This window comes from Syngnathus floridae, chromosome 1, assembly GCF_059516105.1.
Source record: "Syngnathus floridae isolate MCC-2025c chromosome 1, RoL_Sflo_1.0, whole genome shotgun sequence".
Taxonomy (NCBI): Eukaryota; Metazoa; Chordata; class Actinopteri; order Syngnathiformes; family Syngnathidae; genus Syngnathus; species Syngnathus floridae.
This window is the reverse complement of record NC_142413.1, coordinates 8,237,520-8,256,587: the sequence shown is the minus strand read 5'-3', so window position 1 is coordinate 8,256,587 and position 19,068 is coordinate 8,237,520. Positions and strand designations below refer to the sequence as shown.

The 19,068-nt window shown below is 44.5% G+C and overlaps 2 protein-coding genes and 1 long non-coding RNA gene across 5 annotated transcripts; all 3 read right to left on the bottom strand.

Annotated features, from left to right (window-relative positions):
- Positions 1-5,568: 5,568 nt before the first annotated feature.
- Positions 5,569-7,176, bottom strand: LOC148403877 (uncharacterized). The gene is made up of 3 exons (XR_015862251.1): positions 6,678-7,176; positions 6,501-6,584; positions 5,569-6,429 (listed from the first exon to the last, which is right to left on the bottom strand). It is a non-coding gene; the product is annotated as an uncharacterized LOC148403877 (long non-coding RNA).
- A 1,380-nt stretch (positions 7,177-8,556) lies between these two features.
- On the bottom strand, positions 8,557-17,397 carry tgfb5 (transforming growth factor, beta 5). Of its 3 annotated transcripts, none has more exons than XM_088391040.1 (8): positions 17,290-17,397; positions 14,195-16,898; positions 13,137-13,300; positions 11,847-11,979; positions 11,654-11,764; positions 10,012-10,192; positions 9,432-9,585; positions 8,557-8,942 (listed from the first exon to the last, which is right to left on the bottom strand). In XM_088391040.1, the coding sequence occupies exons 2-8, from the start codon at positions 14,559-14,561 to the stop codon at positions 8,784-8,786; spliced, it is 1,269 nt and encodes a 422-aa protein (XP_088247166.1). In that variant the 5' UTR covers positions 14,562-16,898; positions 17,290-17,397; the 3' UTR covers positions 8,557-8,783. The 3 variants fall into 3 exon arrangements, with proteins under 3 accessions (XP_088247166.1, XP_088247121.1, XP_088247028.1); XM_088390995.1 differs by lacking the exon at positions 17,290-17,397 and having other exon boundaries at positions 14,195-14,624; positions 15,086-17,199; XM_088390902.1 differs by lacking the exon at positions 17,290-17,397 and having other exon boundaries at positions 14,195-17,199.
- Positions 17,344-18,862, bottom strand: trmt112 (tRNA methyltransferase activator subunit 11-2). Its single transcript, XM_088391720.1, has 4 exons — positions 18,514-18,862; positions 18,065-18,166; positions 17,898-17,990; positions 17,344-17,659 (listed from the first exon to the last, which is right to left on the bottom strand). Exons 1-4 carry the CDS (start codon positions 18,586-18,588, stop codon positions 17,558-17,560), a joined length of 372 nt encoding a protein of 123 aa, XP_088247846.1. The 5' UTR covers positions 18,589-18,862; the 3' UTR covers positions 17,344-17,557.
- Between the last annotated feature and the right edge of the window lie 206 nt (positions 18,863-19,068).

Sequence of the window (19,068 nt, the reverse complement as noted above, 5' to 3'; positions counted from 1 at the left end):
CTCTAACCCAAGCTCTAAACTCTTAAACCTAACCTTAGCTCCAACCCTAGCTCACACCCTAACCTTAGCTCTAACCCAAGCGCTAACCCTAGCCCTAACCCTATCTCTAACCCTAGCTCTAACCCTAGCTCTAACCCTAGCACTAACCCGAGCTCTAACCCGAGCACTAACCCATTTCTAACCCTAGCTCTAACCCAAGCTCTAACCCGAGCACTAACCCATTTCTAACCCTAGCTCTCACCCTAGCCTAACCTAGCCCTATCTCTAACTCTAGCTCTAACCCTAACACTATCCCTAGCTCTCACCCTAGCTCTAACCTTAACCTTAGCTCTAACCCTAGCCCTAACCCGAGCTCTAACCCTAACTCTAGCTCTAACCCTCACCCTAACCCTAGCTCTAACCCGAGCTCTAACCCGAGTCTAACCCTAACCCTAGCCCTATCTCTAACTCTAACCCTCACCCTAACCCGAGCTCTAACCCGAGCTCTAACCCTAGCCCTCACCCTAGCTCTAACCCAACCCTAACCCTAGCTCCAACCCTAGCGCTCACCCTAACCCTAGCTCTGACCCTAACCCTTACTCTAGCTCTAACCCTCAGCCTAACCCTTACTCTAGCTCTAACCCTAGCTCTAACCCCCAACCCTAACCTTAGCTCTAACCCGAGCTCTAACCCTCACCCTAACCCTAGCTCTAACCCTAGCTCTAACCCTAGCACTTACCCAAGCTCTAACCCAACCCTAACCTTAGCTCTCACCCTAGCTCTAACCCTAGCTCTAACCCGAGCTCTAACCCTAGCCCTAACTCTAGCTCTAACCCTCACCCTAACCCTAGCTCTAACCCGAGCTCTAACCCGAGTCTAACCCTAACCCTAGCCCTATCTCTAACTCTAACCCTCACCCTAACCCTAGCTCTAACCCTAGCCCTAACCCTATCTCTAACCCTCACCCTAACCCGAGCTCTAACCCGAGCTCTAACCCTAGCCCTAACCTTAGCTCTAACCCAACCGTAACCCTATCTCCAACCCTAGCTCTCACCCTAACCCTAGCTCTAACCCGAGCTCTAACCCTAGCCCTAACCCTAGCTCTAACCCAAGCTCTAACCCGAGCACTAACCCATTTCTAACCCTAGCTCTAGCCCGAGTTCTAACCCTAACCTAGCCCTATCTCTAACTCTAACCCTCACCCTAACCCTAGCTCCAACCCTAGCTCACACCCTAACCTTAGCTCTAACCCGAGCTCTAACCCAAGCGCTAACCCTAGCCCTAACCCTATCTCTAACTCTAGCTCTAACCCGAGCTCTAACCCTATCTCTAACCCTAACCCTAGCTCTAACCCTAGCACTAACCCTAGCACTAACCCATTTCTAACCCTAGCTCTCACCCCAACCCATTTCTAACCCTAGCTCTCACCCTAACCCTAGCTCTAACCCGAGTTCTAACCCTGACCTAGCCCTATCTCTAACTCTAACCCTAGCTCCAACCCTAGCTCACACCCTAACCTTAGCTCTAACCCGAGCTAAATCTCCGCCAGCATCACGCTGAGCACGGGGGGCCCCCCAGGGCTGCGTGCTCAGTCCATTGCTCTTCACCCTGCTGACGCATGACTGCACTGCGACCTACAGCGACAACCGCATAGTGAAGTTTGCTGACGACACGACTCTGGTGGGTCTCATCACGAAGGGCGACGAGACTCGGTACAGGTCGGAAGTTGACCTTCTGACCACGTGGTGCAGGGACAACAACCTCCTGCTGAACGTCAGTAAGACCAAGGAAATCATTGTGGACTTCCGGAAGGGTCACACAACACACCTGCCGCTGATCATCGACGGTGCTGTGGTGGAGAGGGTGAGCTGCACCAAGTTCCTGGGGGTGCACATCAGTGAGGACCTCTCCTGGTCCGCGAACACCTCGTCACTGGCCAAGAAAGCTCAGCGCCGCCTGTATTTCCTGCGGAAGCTCAGGCGAGCATGTGCTCCTCAGGCAGTCCTGTCTACATTCTACCGTGGCACCATTGAGACCCTCACCAGTTGCATCGCTGTCTGGGGTGGTAACTGCACTGAACAGAACTTGAAGGCCCTGCAGCGCATAGTGAATACGGCTGGTAAGATTATTGGTGCTTCGCTTCCCTCCCTGAAGGACATTTACACCTCCCATCTCGCCCGCAAGGCAACCTCGATTGCCAGAGATGTGAGTCACCCGGCTCACTCCTTGTTTGACCTTCTGCCCTCTGGGAAGACTCGCCAACAGCTTCTTTCTCCAGGCTGTTAGGGCCCTGAACTCGCTACCCCCTTCTGCGTAGCGTGCGGCACTGTTGCGCTATTTTCGGGAATGTCTGCTGTACGCGTTTTTACGCTCCTCTTAATTAATTATTTATTTATTGTTGTGTTATTTATTCAGCACGCTTTTGTTATACTTGTTTACTGTTTGTCTGTTGTGAGTCTTGTCACCGTGGGATAGGGGGGAACGAAATTTCGGTTTCTTTGTGTGTCTTTGGCATGTGGAGAAATTGACAATAAAGCTGACTTTGACTTTGACTTTGACTTTGACTCTAACCCTAGCGCTAACCGTAGCCCTAACCCTATCTCTAACTCTAGCTCTAACCCTCACCCTAACCCCTAGCTCTAACCCTAACACTATCCCTAGCTCTCACCCTAACCCTAGCTCTAACCCTAGCTCTCAACCTAGCTCTAACCATAAAATCTGTTAGGTTCAGATTCAGCAAAAGGATCAGCAGACAAAACCAGTGAGACAGAATGTTGAGTCTTTTCTCGCGAGACTTACAGCAATCCAAAATACACTAAAGGTCTTGTTTACACTCCTCTCTTTTTATTTAGGAATGCCCTACCTACAATGTGAGACTAGCCCCTGATAGGTGGGGGGGAAAGCGTGGGCTTTGTCTCATGAGTGAAGAAACGAGATTCTATGTGAAACTAGAAGTCGCGGACAGGATCCCATGAGAATGTTATGGGAAACAAAGTAGCATAGACAAAATGACATGTGCAGAAGGTGATGTCTGCAAGAAGAAACAGCAAGCATTCTGCGCAATAACTTTATTAATAAGTACTCATTAGGGAACGCATGATAACATATATATACAATTTATCTAACAATTCCCCCCTGTTTTATCATAAGTTCCCGGAGAACAACTCATCACCCATATGGCCACTTCAAAAAGATTTTCAGCCGAGGGATCACATTTCGCAAGAACTAACTTACACACAGGAGGAAACTGAGTCATAATCGGCAAAGCTAGGGTCAAGAAACAAACCGGACAGGTTTACCACAATAGAGCCGGGTCGTCACTAGAGAAGGAACCCGCGTCGATCGAAAGGTCATCCCGGTGTTTGCGGACCAGGAGACGTCCTCACTGATGTGCACCCCCAGGAACTTGGTGCAGCTCCCCCTCTCCACCACAGTACCGTCGATGATCAGCGGCAGGTGTTTTGTGTGACCCTTCCGGAAGTCAACAACGATTTCCTTGGTCTTGTTTACGTTCAGCTGGAGGTCTTTGTACCTGTACCACATGGTCAGAAGGTCAACTTCCGACCTGTACCGAGTCTCGTCGCCCTTCGTGATGAGACCCACCAGAGTCGTGTCGTCAGCAACTATGCAGTTGTCGCTGTAGGTTGCAGGATGCGTCAGCAGGGTGAAGAGCAATGGACTGCTGCAATGACGCAGCCCTGTGCTCAGTGTGATGCTGGCGGAGATTTTGTCGCCAACACGCACCACCTGAGGCCTCTGACAGAGGAAGTCCAATAGCCAGTTGCAGAGTTGTCGTCGAGTCGCTGCGGCACAATGAACTGAAGTCCACAAACAGCAACCTCACATATGAGTCCTTTCTCTCCAGGTGGGTGAGGGCCGAGTGGAGGTACGCAAACTGAAACGGGTCAATGGTCGGGGGAGAACGGATTTGATGACAAGCCGCTCAAAGCACTTCATGATGATGGGCGTCAGTGCCACGGGGCGGTAGTCATTGAAGCAGGACGGTGCAGGCTTCTTCGGCACAGGAACGATGGCGGCAGCCTTTACAAGCTTCTACCCAGCGAAAGCATTTCTCTCGGTTTATTCCACGGTCATGAATTGCATTTCCCCCCAAAAAACAAAAACAAGGAATAAAACACCAGACAAGTTTTAACAGATTTTTAATGTTTATTAAAATAATAATAAAAGTAAATTTCAAACCAGCGATCTAATGTGAAATTGCAGTAGATATACAAACACATATTGTCATATAAAGCAGTTAACCAAATGTCAGATTTTTATGTTTTAATTGGCGAATATAAAAACAAGGCATCAGACCAGACAAATTTTAACATAAATGTTTATTAAAAATATTAATATTAAAAGTAAATTTCAAACCAGCAATCCAATGTGAATCCAATGTGAAATTGCAGTAGATGTTTTGGATAACAATATTTAGGCGTGTATATGCATACGTTATTTAAAACCTACTATAAGTGTTATACTACTGTACCAAAATAACTACCAGCTCAGTGGCCGAAGAGGAGAGTGCCCGCCCTGAGATTGGGAGGTCGTGGGTTCAAGCCCCGGAACAGCGGCCGAGTCATACCGGTGACTCTAACAACGGTACTCATTTCTTCCCTGCTTGGCACTCAGTGTAAGGGGTTGAAATGGGGCTCCAATGCCGCTCACGATCTTTTAATTTTATAAAATCAAGATTACCCAAAGAGAAGCATAATCTCCCCGTTTTAGCATAACGGCGCATTACTTCATGCAATAAAGTTAGCCGCTAGCTTGGAGAAAACGTGCATAAAAGTAGTGGTGTTCCAGTGAGTGGTTTTTACTTTCCTTGGCTAATCGTAAATCTACATTCTGTCTTACATAGTTCACGCCAGGAGGGAGACGCAACACCTTCACTGACTGATCCGTTGATGCACGTGGGGAAGGAAGGCAGTTCACTCGTTGACTCGTTCGCGAACGGGAAAGTCGGATTCCTTCCCTCACTGATCCGTTCTCGCGATGAACTGGAAATGCGAATCACTCACTCACAGATGCGTTCACTCACAGGTCCATTCAGTTGTCAAACGGGAAATGCAATTCACGACTCGATCGTGAACGGGAAGTGACGTCTTTTTCTTCTTCGTTTTGTTTTACAGCGCGGTGGCACCAGCTTTAATGCGCATTACCGACCCCTACTGGTTGAAGTCATATAACAGAAAAAAGAACGAATCACTTTAGGAAGTGATTTGTTCACTCTCGTTCACTGAAAAGCTTCGTTTGTTTGAACGAATCGTCCACTCACGAGCCAACACTAGCGTGATTGTACAGGTTATTGCGGGTGGCGACGTTGCCATGGTAGCTGGTTTAATCGTAATGCCTCTTGGATTATCAAATGATTCCCCGAGCGCAGCACTGCTTTCATTTAAACTAACATTTTGAGTTATCTGATTCTAAACATCACATCACATCACTATTGGCCACCCTTTGCATAACATATTCAAGACGTTTACTGATTGAATAATTTGCTCCCACAGTCGGCGAAAGAGGCATTCGCGGGTTTCATCACGAAATGCAGTTTGCACATTAGTTCAGCACAAAATAAATATGACGTTTCGGTTAACATTTTATTTCAGAATCGTTAAGAGCTCATCACGCGATAAAAATGTGGTTCATCTGTAGGCAGACGGAGACATGGGAGAAGAAAAGTTAGGGCACATGTATTAGTACAAGTGTGCTAAATGCATTGGGCATAAAGGTTGAATTATAATGCATTGGAATTCAGTGCAGCTTCCCACTTAACGACATGCATCATGGATTTCACTTCAAGAATTCCATCAGCATAAAGGAACGACCCATTACTTATGCATTCTGGAAAAAGCAGAAATGACATTTGTACAGCGAGGAGTGAATTGAGGACTTTAACGAGTATATACAATAAATAAAGTATAAACTGCATACATCGCATCAGTTCTGACAATATTTAAATTTGTAATCATATACTAGAAGCTCAGTTTGTGACTAATCTCAAGTGAATAAATAAAGTTGTAGGATCACATTAAGATGTCTCATGTGCTCTGGCATAAAAGAGCAGCAGGCCCACCATTTTGATGAGGTCACATTAGGAAAGGAGAAGAGGACATAAAACAACTTCAATGCTTTTCAGGCTGGTCTTGAATTGCAGTACACTGTCAAGTTGTCATTGCAACAATAAAAACAAAATGTCCTCCATTGATGGCGCCACATTGTGCGTCCTCATCCAAAATGGAAGTCACGTCCTTGGCGGCCAAACGCAAAGAAAAAAAAAAAAAAAAGGAGTGGGGGGGGGGGGGATGTCAAGGCCTTCAGATGCCGGTGGGGGCCAAGCGGCTGACGAAGGCAATGCTGCTGAGGCACATCCTCCGGAAGAAGGCAGGGCACGCAGGCTTCATGATGTAGTGCTCCAGGAGGATTCGCAGCTCAGCAAATAGAGTACTGTCAAAAAAGAAAACAAGGCAACCATCAGTAGAAGCAAGTATAGAACAATGTGTATTTGCAGCTCTTACCGGCAATATGGATTTCTTCTGGACGTGTCGCGTAGGCTGAGGAAGCGATAGTAAATGAAAGGCAGCAGCAAACTTCCCTGGCCGCTGTTGACAAACCACGAAAACGACATTTTCAAGGAGACATATTTGATGGCTCACACACAAATAGTTGCATTTACAGCGTACCAGCCCACCTACCGAGGTTGAAATTCAACATTCTGCTGATCACCTGTTTCTGAAAGTGTCCCCTGTAAGATTTGCCCAATTGTAAACTAAAAAAAAAAATCGGATCCAATCCAGATCCTAGGTTCTGCTGTAGGTGTACGAATAGGAATGAAAATAACTACCAGCTCAGTGGCCGAAGAGGAGAGTGCCCGCCCTGAGATTGGGAGGTCGTGGGTTCAAGCCCCGGAACCGCGGCCGGGTCATACCGGTGACTCTAAAAATGGTACTCATTTCTTCCCTGCTTGGCACTCAGTGTAAGGGGTTGAAATGGGGCTCCAATGCCGCTCACGATCTTTTAATTTTATAAAATCAAGATTACCCAAAGAGAAGCATAATCTCCCCGTTTTAGCATAACGGCGCATTACTTCATGCAATAAAGTTAGCCGCTAGCTTGGAGAAAACGTGCATAAAAGTAGTGGTGTTTCAGTGAGTGGTTTTTACTTTCCTTGGCTAATCGTAAATCTACATTCTGTCTTACATAGTTCACGCCAGGAGGGAGACGCAACACCTTCACTGACTAATCCGTTGATGCACGTGGGGAAGGAAGGCAGTTCACTCGTTGACTCGTTCGCGAACGGGAAAGTCTGGATTCCTTCCCTCACTGATCCGTTCTCGCGATGAACTGGAAATGCGAATCACTCACTCACAGATCCATTCAGTTGTCGAACAGGAAATGCAATTCGCGTCTCGTTCGTGAACAGGAAGTGACGTCATTTCCTTCTTCGTTTTATTTTACGGCGACGTGGCACCAGCTTCAATGCGCATTACCGACACCTACTGGTTGAAGTCATGTGAACTGAAAAAAGAACGAATCACTGTTCACTCTCGTTCACTGAAAAGATTCGTTCTTTTGAATGAATCGTTCACTCACGAGCCAACACAAGGTTGAACTGCCTTCCTTTCCGTGCCTCAACGGATATATATATATATATATATGTACATATATATATATATATATGTACATATATATATATATATATATATGAGTTGGTGTCCCCCAAAATAACAAATGTCGGCATAACGTTTTTTTTTTTAATCAACCTTTTATTCAAACACATTCGGAATAATAACACCATCAACTATAACCCAACAAATACAAAATGAAAAATTTTGGATTTTGATCACAATCACTTTCAATAGTTTATTCCTTACACTGTCTAAAACCTTTTTTCAAAAACTGTCACTTTCATTTACAAAAGAAATACAATTTAAAGAATATTTAGTATTTATTTTTATTCAATTATTCGACTCTCCATACATATATAGGAATAGAACTTTACATCTTTTGTTGTAATATAACTGATTTTAATATAGAGGCTGGTGTAACACTTAACAGATTTTTGTTGGTGGTGTGCCTGGAGATTTTTTCCAATGAAAAGGTGTGCCGTGAATGAAAAAAGGTTGGGAAACAATGACATAGAGAACACGAGAAAGTCCGCATATGACCATCAAGATAATGAATGCACAAGAAAAAAAGAAGCCAGTCAGCATCCTGAGGCTGCCAGACCCCAAAAATGTTCGGAAATGCGCCGGGCTGCAAACCACCACCTTCCAGACAAATTCCGCCCCGTCGTCCGTCCCATGTCTGGCTCTCAAAAGGCCGTCTCCTGCTCTCTCCTCCCACCACAAATCCCAGAAGCAGCAACGGAGGAGGAGAAGGCGTTTTGAATGGATGCCTTTTCGTCAAAAAACGTTCGCATCCTATTTACGTCGGGGCACATTTTGAGGCCTAGACCGCAGTGAGCTGGCAGGGCCTCGGCCCACTCACTTGGACACGGCCCCTCTTTTTCTTTCTATTCCTCTTGTCTAGCTACAGTACAAACAATCAAAAGGAACAGTGGACAGAAAGGAATCCTGTGCTGGATGCACTGTTGAAGTTTATTACAGCATGTTTGTTTACTGTGCATCCGGAAAGTATTCACAGCTTCACTTCATTTGTAGAGTTTTGAGGGGGGGAAAAAAAATGTTGAACATATAATGCATAAAACGTGAAATGCTATGAATACTTGCTGTATGCACAGTATGGATGTGAACTTATTTCCAGCCTCAAATGGAAAGCGGGCGGACGCGCGTCTGTCTCTAACGACACTTGCAGGACTTGACCACCATGTTGGAGAGCTGCTCCACGCGGGGGCTGCGTCCGATAAAGTACATGATGGTGAGGGGCTCCAGGTCCTGGGGGACGCAGCAGGGTGACGCTGACGCTTCGGGGTTCAGCTTGTTGTACAGCGGTAGGATCTGATCAAACACAGGCAGAGTGTCAGTATTATTCACCGCGCATATTTGTTTGTTACGATGCTAAGCAGTGTGTGTGCGCTGTCCTGCCGACAGCGCAGCATGTTGTCTTGTTCTTTATGTTTATGGGTGCCATACGAGGTTGAGGTAAACCAGCGACCACAAAGCGTGCATGTCGAGCGCATTTCGTAATGCGCGTCGCCTAAGTCTGCACGTTTGACATATGCACCAAGCAGACACGTCACTACAATGATTGTTGGGTGTTGACATCGAACAGCCGTGTCATGTGATGTCTTCAATGACATCTTGAAGCCAATACTGAAAACCAATGCAATTTTGTACAGTCACATATTTACAATATTTCTGAGTGAGGATCATGTATACAAAACATTGTAAAATGTAACTATGTATATATTTATACATTTTTTTTTTGTGTTTGTTTCCACTGTGCGGCCAGGTCGGTGTTATTTAACAGAAAGAGTTAAAGCCCACCATGTTGTAGTGGTTGTTGGCGCTCCAGAGGTAAGGACAGTTGCCTGCGCAGAAGTTGGCCTTGTAACCTTTGGGCTCGTGGATCCACTTCCAGTTGAGGTCACGCCGGAAGTCGATGTACAGCGAGCGTAGGCAGCAGCCCGACTCGGATCCGCTATCACACGCACACAGAGAAAACGGGTGTTTAAAGTTGTGTCATGGGAAAATGACAAAAGAAAATGGTAATGACAATGCAAGGCTGCCAGACAGTGTGAGCCAGACGAAATCAAACACGCAGCAGTCTAAACACTGAGACACCGTTCTTAGACTTTGCACAGCATTTTCTTTAGTCCATTTTGACATAATGTACACACTACTGTTCAAAGGTTTGGGGTCAGCTAGTCAATTTTATGTTTCCTGGAAAAGACAGTGTTAAGAGACAACTGGCTTTGTAAACGTAAAATCAGTTAGTTTTCCAAAAAGCATTTCTTTGATTTAGTTAATGAACATGTTTTTTGTTTTTTTTTAGTGTTAGTTTTTTTGTTAGATTTTGTTTGCTAAAATAACCTTGTATGTCTGAATACTTAGAGTGCAGTCATACCGTGAGCAGGTTGCTGCCTCAGTAGCCGCCGCCCTCTTTTTGCGGTTCCTCTTGGCCGGGTTTTCTACTCGGTCGCTGGGCAGCAGTGTGAGGATGAGGTGAGGCGTTTTGCTGCTGAAGTCCGCCTGACCTTTCACCTGGCTCTGCTGCTTTAGCAGGCGCAGCTGCTCGTCGTCCACGCCTGTGCAAAAAAAGACAACGCTTTTGGAGTGCCACTCCTCATACGTTTAAAGGAAAAGAATCAAGATGATGGGCAGCACAGTTCGCTGCTGTATGATGTGAGCGAGTCATTCTGTACTGTATTGAGCTCTTCAGAATAACGGCTATTTTATTACTGCAATAGTCTAAACATAAAAAAAAAAAAAATTCTGATTGTTTTTTTTGGGGGGGTGCTTTTTTTTAATTTTTTTTAAAAAAATTTGGAGGGGATTTTTTTAAAAACTTTTTTCAGATATTTTTTTTTGGGGGGGGAATTTTTTGGGGATTTATTTATTTTTTCTGATTTGGGTTTTTCTTTCCAGATAATTTTTTTAATTTTCTTTGAGTTCAGAATAGTGTTAATTTGATTGAGGATTTATTTTTTACATTTTTTTTTCAGATTTTTTTTTTGGGGGGGGGGATTCTTTTGGGGGGGGATTTTTTTTTCCCGGATTTTTTAATTTCTTTTTTCAGATTTTTATTTTTGGGGGGGATTTGGTTTTTTTTGTCCAAATATTTGAGGATTTTTTGTTTCAATTCTTTTAAATGGTTGCCTCTAACTAATAAATATAATCATTCGCAAAGTTCTCTGACTAAGTCTCCAAACATGTGCAGGCAGCTCTCTTAAACTCGTCAAAAATCGCATTTAATGACACCCCGCGGGACTGACAACACCCTCATCATCTTGTCATTTGGTAGGTATTAGCATGCTCGCGTGCTAACACATCGCGGCCAATTTCAAATGTTTATTCGCTGTTGAGTAGCACCGGGGAGTGGTCGGGTAAAAACAAGCCCTTTGCTTGTCTTACAGCAGAATCAAACATTGATATTTTTTGTTGACATAACGAGGGGAAAAAATATTAAGCTGAGAGTAAATTGGGAGTAAAGGGCACTCATTTGGGGCCTGGTCAAAGCCACGCACGCTTCCTTGTTGCTCAATAGTATTGCAGTGTATGTGGGAGAACAGGACGGCTATTTAGCGGGGTGGTGTGACATTGAATCATTAATCATGTGGTGAGTGCCACATTTCTTGTCGTCTTAACACTCACCTGATTTTTAGAACCATATGTTTTGTTGACCAACTTTTATGGTCCATGTAATTTACACACATACGTAACATGATGACGCCTTTTTCAATGCATACGTTTTGATTGAGACTGCCGGAGAGATATTTGTTTGCCAAACCTGTTTATTATTGTGGTTGTAGTTTCCAGTGGTGCACAAATGTACTGTGTTTAATATTTCGCGTAAATACACGATCGAGTCCTAAATATACGTGCCCAAACAGCGGTCAAGTGAAACTGATATAATTTCATTTCAATAGGCTGAAAATGATTTATTTACTACAAATAATGTATCTCTGTTTATCTATCTATAAACAATAAAATTCCTGTCCTATATGTGGCAGAGGAGGCCAATTTTTGTGGATAAAATCGCAGCAAACCTGCAAAGAGAGCCTCCAGTTCTTCGCTCTTGTTAGGAACAATGTTGTTGGTGGCGGGGACGAAGGTGCAGCATGGACAGTGGACACCCAGCTTCAAGCCCAGATTTTTCTCTGCCAGTAGAGAGAAGGAAAAGACACGCATGAGAAGAAGAGCACCAAAGCGTTTTAATGTGTGAATACAAATGATGCCCACCTGGCTCCGACACCCAGTCCTTGACAGTTTCTGTGACGTCCACCGAGAGCCAGGCTCCCCTTGCTCGCGGCTGCACGGTGCGAGAGTCGATGTAGCGCTGCGTGGACGTGCTCTCCTCGTCCGGCTTCAGCAGCTGACACGACACATACATTCCCATTGACATTGTGCTCTTTCTGGTGTGTGTTTACATTTAAATTTACCTGGAAGTGGCGAGAAAACAGCTTGAAGGAATTGGCTTCTTTACCCCCCCTCCACACACAATTTTTTACTATCTGCCAAACTTTTACTTGGTGTGACATTTGTTTGTTTGTTTTATTGTTGGTGCTTGTATCGTCATTCCCTCCTGCCTAATCACTATGTAGTATTTTTATATAATGGACCATATAGTTCACCAAAAAGTCCCATTAAAAAATCCCTACGTAGTGATTAGGGAGCGGGGAATGATCACTCATTCCCTACTCCCAAATTACCATAAAGACAGATTTTTATATGGTGGGCTATATAATGGAGTCATCAAGTGAAAAGCTGTTTTTTTTGTTTGTTTTTTTGCTGTCATCCAATTACAATGTCATCTAGTAGACCTTGCACAATAATCTTTGAAAAAGAAGTTACGATAGAACCTCTAAATTCGCATGTGGTCGTCATGAGTGACAGAATGCGAGAACGCAGCAATAATTTATCAATACCGTCAGGTAAAGCAATTATTTTATGTTGTCAGTTTGAAACAGTAGCGTTTGCATTCTATTTCCATGATTTCTTATGAATTGTGGAAAGAAATTTCCAAAATTAGAAAGGAATTGGAAAGGAATTTCCTATGAATTGTGGAAAGAAATGTTTACTTATTTGAAATGTGCAGGATTATGCAAAAAACACTTGACTAAGGGATTTCCACAACACTTTGTGGAGTGGTTAGGAAGAAGCCATTAAATGTTGGTGCAGCTCCTGGATTGGTAGTGTTAAGTGTTTGTCCTTGGCACAGGTCTGGCTCCTTTTCCACTGTGGAAAGGAGCCTCATTTACTCAATTGGATCTAAATAACACATGCTAACATTCTATGCTCATAAACTTAGCATGCAAATGGAGGTGACTTGCTTCCCTGGGAATTCTGAGAGGTGTGAAATATTTGCCCACAGCCACAAAACAAGTCACACATCCGATTGTTGACATTCACATCTACTTTTAGACAAAATAAACACGGTATAAATGTTGTCTGTTTTTTTTTTTCATTTTTTTAAGAACACATGAGGCTCCCCTTTAAAACCACATTAAAAATGCGTGTTTGGATCCTAACCTGATAGATCTCCACTCTCTGCTCGGAGGCCCGGGCCTGCGGGTTAGGGGCTCGGAAGATCCTGAACTCAGCCTTGACTAGCGTGCTGTTTGTCATGTCCACATTGCTCACGTCGAACAGGACGCTTCTGTAATGCGGGTCCAGTGGCAGCGGCTGAACTGCGTCTGCCGAGGAGAGGGGGGAAAAAAGAAAGACCCGAGCTGTTGTTCAAGTCAACAAATGTACAGTGGATAATGAGTGGTGATGAAAAACAAATAAAAGGTTTGGACAGCAAGGTAATGAATGCCTTGTGCAGCTTTGGCCATTGTCGCACTGGATGGAATTCAGAGGTTACGTAATTCTCCAATGTCGGTGTATGTGTTTCTTTCATTCGTAGCCTAACATTTAGTGGCATTTCCACCACACGTCCACCATTGACGTGATGTCTAGAGAACGCAGATGCACACTGACTTTTCAAACTTGATGCCATACTACTGTCAGACCTAGGGTACAAATTGATTCTAAATATAACCTCCAAAGATCCCCCCTTCAGTTCTATATGGGGAATATTGCCCTCTTTTGTCTTAGTCATGCATAAAGTGAAATGATAGGTTACCTAATTACATATTGGAAGATGTATATCTTATCTGTTCCCCATTTCCCTCCCTGAGAGTTTTTGATGTCCAATGGGATACAAAGTGGTCTTTCTCTAATGAAATGAAATTAAATGCCATAAAATTCGTAGTTCTTGTCTTTTTTTAAACACAATGTTCTGAATAATATTGCGTCTGTGGAATAAGAAAATAAACAGAATAACCCAGGAATTTTCAACCATCGAATCAGGCTGACATTTTAAGCAGTACCGCCCCCTGCTGTCGACTGAAATTGACGTCAAAGTGCACAGTTTGGTCACGTGACATTCGCCACACGATCCTGTTGGATGAACGGCAACAGGTGGGTAAAAGGGGCGCTTCTGCCACCTACCAGAAAATCATTGATACCTTTTCTGACTGTCACTGTAAGTCGTCGTATGAGGCATAAAAAAAGAGAAATTACCCGATCTAGAGAAATGTACTCACTGGTTTGCGTGCGCTGGGGCAGCATGTCGATCCTCTGCACTTCTTTAGCGTAGTAGTCCTCCTCGCTGCTCTCTCGTTCGCATGTCGAGTCTGCCAGACGCGCTCTCTCCTTCAGCAGCTCCCGAGTGCTGTTATACAGCAACATGACCTCCATGGGCACCGTACCGCCGGCCGCCGCCGCCCCCACCTCGTCGTCGTCGTCCGGCGGGCTCTGGATGCGCAGCTTGCTGAGAATCTGCCCGCGCACCGCCTCGATGCGCCGCGACTTCTGCTCGTCCAGGTTGATGAAGGCGCAAGTATTGATGCCCTTGACCAGCGCGAAGGAAAGCCGGAGGAGCAGCAGCAGAGCCAAACGAGACAGCCACATTGTCCGAAGAGGGGATGGGAGCGAGACACAGTCCCTGAACGGCCGGCCGCGGGGGCAGTCAGACTGTGGGGGGAAAAAATAGCTCCAGATTCAGAAGCGAAGGGAGACTGTAACTAAAAGTCCGACACTAACCCCTGATCGCAAAATCGTGCGTTAGAGTTAAAGCTACCCACACGACTTCTAAAAAGCACATGAAAGGGGAGGCTGATATCAGGCGAAACCGTACCAAAAAGTTACAACTGTCCTCCAAATAAAAAAAAATTAATTGATGGACTACTTATGACTAAACTCCAGTGTTTAATTTGTTTTTACATATTTTATCAAGCGAGCTAGGCTGGCTAGAAACTGCACAAACTTCTTGAAAATAATATTAGTCCAACACTTAAAATTGAGACATTTAGACGTAATTAATCTGAGCAAAATCTGATTAGTCCTCCAGTGTCCATCCTTTGGGCAATAAAAACAACTCAGCCCATGATAAGCTCACCGCACCTGGCAGCTCACAACGCGTTACGTGCCCTCACCTCGGACAAGCACACCGGCGGGGCCAAAGGGGCCACATAGCCCTCCGTCTCAGAAGGAACCTACCAGCGGTATTTAACGCCCCAATTGATACACTCCAAAAGACTTACTACTTCCCCGAAAACGTATTACAAAAGCCCTGATTATCCTCAGTACAGATAAACAAAACGTAGCCAAACAACCGGAGGGAAGTGCTGATTTATGTTGGAAAACCAACGGCCCGGAGAGCCCCCTCGCATAAACATCCAAATACGGGGAGAGGTAAAACGGAGAAAAAGCAGAAGTTGAAAGAAGTATGAAAGAAGTCCTTGTGGTGGAGGGGCCGCTTTCAGGGCAGATCAAGCGGGGTCCGCTGGTATGCGTGCAGACCTGCTGTGGGACGGAGCTCCATCACGAGCCGCGCAGACTGAGCCACGCAGCCCGCGAGAAAGGAGAGCCGGAGGCGGGGCTGCCCTGAGAGCAGTGGACGGTCTTTGTGGGAGGTTGGGAGGCGGGCTGCTCCCGAAAGAGGAAGGGAGTGTGACTTGTGGATAAGAGCCATTTGACTCGCACCAAAGTGGGCACACAAATACACACAGTTAATTTCTTCTAAAAATAACAACAATCCTCAAGTGGCCGGTAAATGGAGACAAAGTTGAACACTCGGAGCTAGTTTACTTAACAAGTCGATAAGAGGCCAAAAGTGGTGGCCTCTTAGTCATAGTTTAATGACAACAGAAACACAAACATGTGACTAAAATAAGATGAATAGAGGCATTTTAAATTCACACCAAATTGTACAAACGCCATCCTCACATTGCCTGTTAATTGGAAAAAGAAGCATACAGATAAGAGAGCTTCACTTAAGCCAAGTTTGAATCAAATAAATTCTAAACAAAGCAAAAAAATAAAGTTCAAATGGAGATGTAACAATCGTGTTGTTTAATTCAACTAAATGGTGAAAGGGATATCTGTGCCAATCAGCATGACGTTTTGCAACTAACATTCGTGTGGTCCATAATGAATAATAGATATTTCTATTCTATTTCTATATAAATGCAGTACAACCAATAAAGTTCAGCTAAAAGGAGTCGCATGGAGCGGGATTAAAAGTCGACATATTGCTGAATGATAACACACCCAACATGTAATAAACATTTGTTGATACGCAGCACAGGCTGCCTGCAGACTATGTAATGACTAAGTTGCGGGCTAAAAAAAGTCACTCAACCCCCTCCCAAAAAAAAAAAAAAAAATGCTGAACTAAATAAAAGCGGTCGAATGAAACGGCATTAGTTGATTGCAGCCGTTCCAAGGCAGCGTCTCAAAACGCCTCTGCATTTGACATCACTCAGCACGCTGCTTTATCTTCCAGCCATCTCGTTGTTAATTACAGTTCAGGATTTGCACAGCACTGTTAATCTGTCATGGGTGGCTTTTATTGCTGCTCTGCTGCCATCGCATCATACTGTCATTATAGTTGTGGGCACAGGCCTGTAATTGCTTTAAGTAGAAGGAAAGAAAGGTAGCACTCGGCCTGCCTCAGGGTTCTGTGTCGCCGCGCACGCACCCGCTCCCACTTTGGAAAACAATGTCGTTTAACACGTCTGTTTCAACTTGTTGAAGACGGAGACAACTCTAAAGGCAAACCAAAGCAGGTGGGGGCGGGGGTGCTTTTGGCCACTGCGACTTACTTGCGGCTTTCAAAATGAAAAAGAAAAGAAGAAAAAAAGGGAAAAATGGTGAAAAACAACTCCCGGCCTGTCTGCTGCCTTTTTTTCCCTCTTAGCCAAATATAGACCAGCCGCTGCCACGTCATCTGGACCTCTGTGCTCCCTACAATCACATGTGTGTGCGGTGCACGCACACACACACACACACGCACACACACACAGTGTCATACTCGAATGTACCCTCAGATAATGTAGTCATATTAACTTACTCTCAGACTTTCAAATGCTCAGGCACTCATACACTTTGCTTTCACACACACTCTAACAAAGTCAGGTTCATGCAATACCACACAAACTTGTGCACTGCCAATCACTCACACTTGCACTTGCATACTCATTGACTGACATACAGACGCACGCACGCGACTAGTCACACACTCCTACACATCCTCATAGTCACTCTTTGACACACACTCACTCACTCAAAGTAACTAACAGACTCAATCACGCACAGACAGACTCAGCAAGTCACACTCCCGCCTACATTCACTCACAGCTATAATAAAGTCAATCCTCAGTGGCCACAAAATCGTAACTGCACTTCTGGCTGTCAATGGAATCTAAGGGTTTATTGGAAAGGAGGGAGGGGGGTAAAAAAATAAATACAGATAAAAGAACAGGGCATTGAAATTTCATTTGGCTGAGAAAAAGTAAAAATGATCTCATCTTTTCTTGACATCAATGCAAATACAGTTCAACTTCCGTTTTCAAACAAAAACACACACATCCAGTCAGTGTGTGTGTGTGTGTGTGCGCACGCGCCTACACCTCGTCTTCATTGAGTAGCATATTGGGGATCCCTTTGGTGATGGGGAACTGTCGCCCTGACTCGGGACACTGCAGACAGCCCTCCATCACCTCCACCTGTGAAAACACACGTGTGAATCACACTACCGCCTCTAGAGGTCACCATATCGCAACATGACATCAACAGCAACAATACGAGAGGACAAGGATAAGGGGTTCAGATTCAGATTATGGATGAAGTTGTTGCTACATCAGCGTGGCTGACGTATTGGATGTGGCAGATCTGCCAGTGCACCAACTATGGACCTAACTTCAAAAATCAACAAACTAAAAAGTGTCACAGTCAATGCCTCACCTCCAAGAGAACTCTGTGTACTTTCTTGAGGAACTCCTCATTGTGTTCAAAGTCAGCTACCAGTTCACCGGGCAGGTCTTGTCGCTGACCCAACTGCGGAGGCAATCATGAGCCCAAATTACATGCGTTGTTTTGATATCGTACGCCAAATTGCTGACTTTTGTCACCTCCTCTGCAGCTTGGAGCAGAGCGCTCCACACCAGCTTGGGAATCATACGGCTGACAAATTGCGCGTTGAAGTCCACCTCGTTCACTTTCACCTCCGTTGGCTGCAAACGGAAATGATTGTAAAACTGACATTTTAATGGCTAGTTTAAAAATTGGAGGGTTTCTCCCAACACCTCAGGTGTGATGCGGTTCCACTTTTACAGAATTGTTTACAAATTATTTAGTTACTTACTATATGTAATGTCTTTATTCGTCTATCTAGGCTAGGGTCAGGCAAAACGTTCTTTTTATAAAGTATTCGTCGCTAAGCAATGCGTACTCATATTTTCAGGAGTTACGACCGTTATGTGTAATTTACTTGACTAATAATATTCATAACAGCAACCAAAACAAATAGCAAGCGGAGTCTATCGCGGTTTGTCCCGCTTTCGGTTCACGTTATTTTTACCTTGATCAGCAGCGGGTATCCGTTGGTGACGCCCTTGACGTGAGAAGTCAGCATGTTATGCGTAAGAAGCTTCATCTTAACGCAAACCAATTTTATTTTATGGGATAACGTTGGATAAATTCAGTAGTACGTCGGAGTAAACTCAGACATGTGGACCGGAAATTACGTTGCTTAAACGTTTCCCATGAACATTTGCTCGTATAGAAGGTTCCGTGTAGTAAATTAATTTAAAATGACAAAATGAAATTATAAGACAATAAATGAATTGGATTATCACTACACACACCGATTTAAATCACAAGATTGTAAAGAAACGTAAATTAATTCCAATAAAACTGTTGGGATTTCGTAGCAACAAACAACCGCCCTGCGAGCATTTTGATGTCTATTAGACGTCTATATGCTAACCAGACGTCTCGGCTAAAACACGTCTCAAAGTGTAACAAATATAGACGTCTATGCCATCGACGCCTGTAGCATAGACGTCTATGAGACGTCTAAAAGACTATTGACATTATCCATGTTATAGACGTCTTTTACGTGAAATTTTTTTAG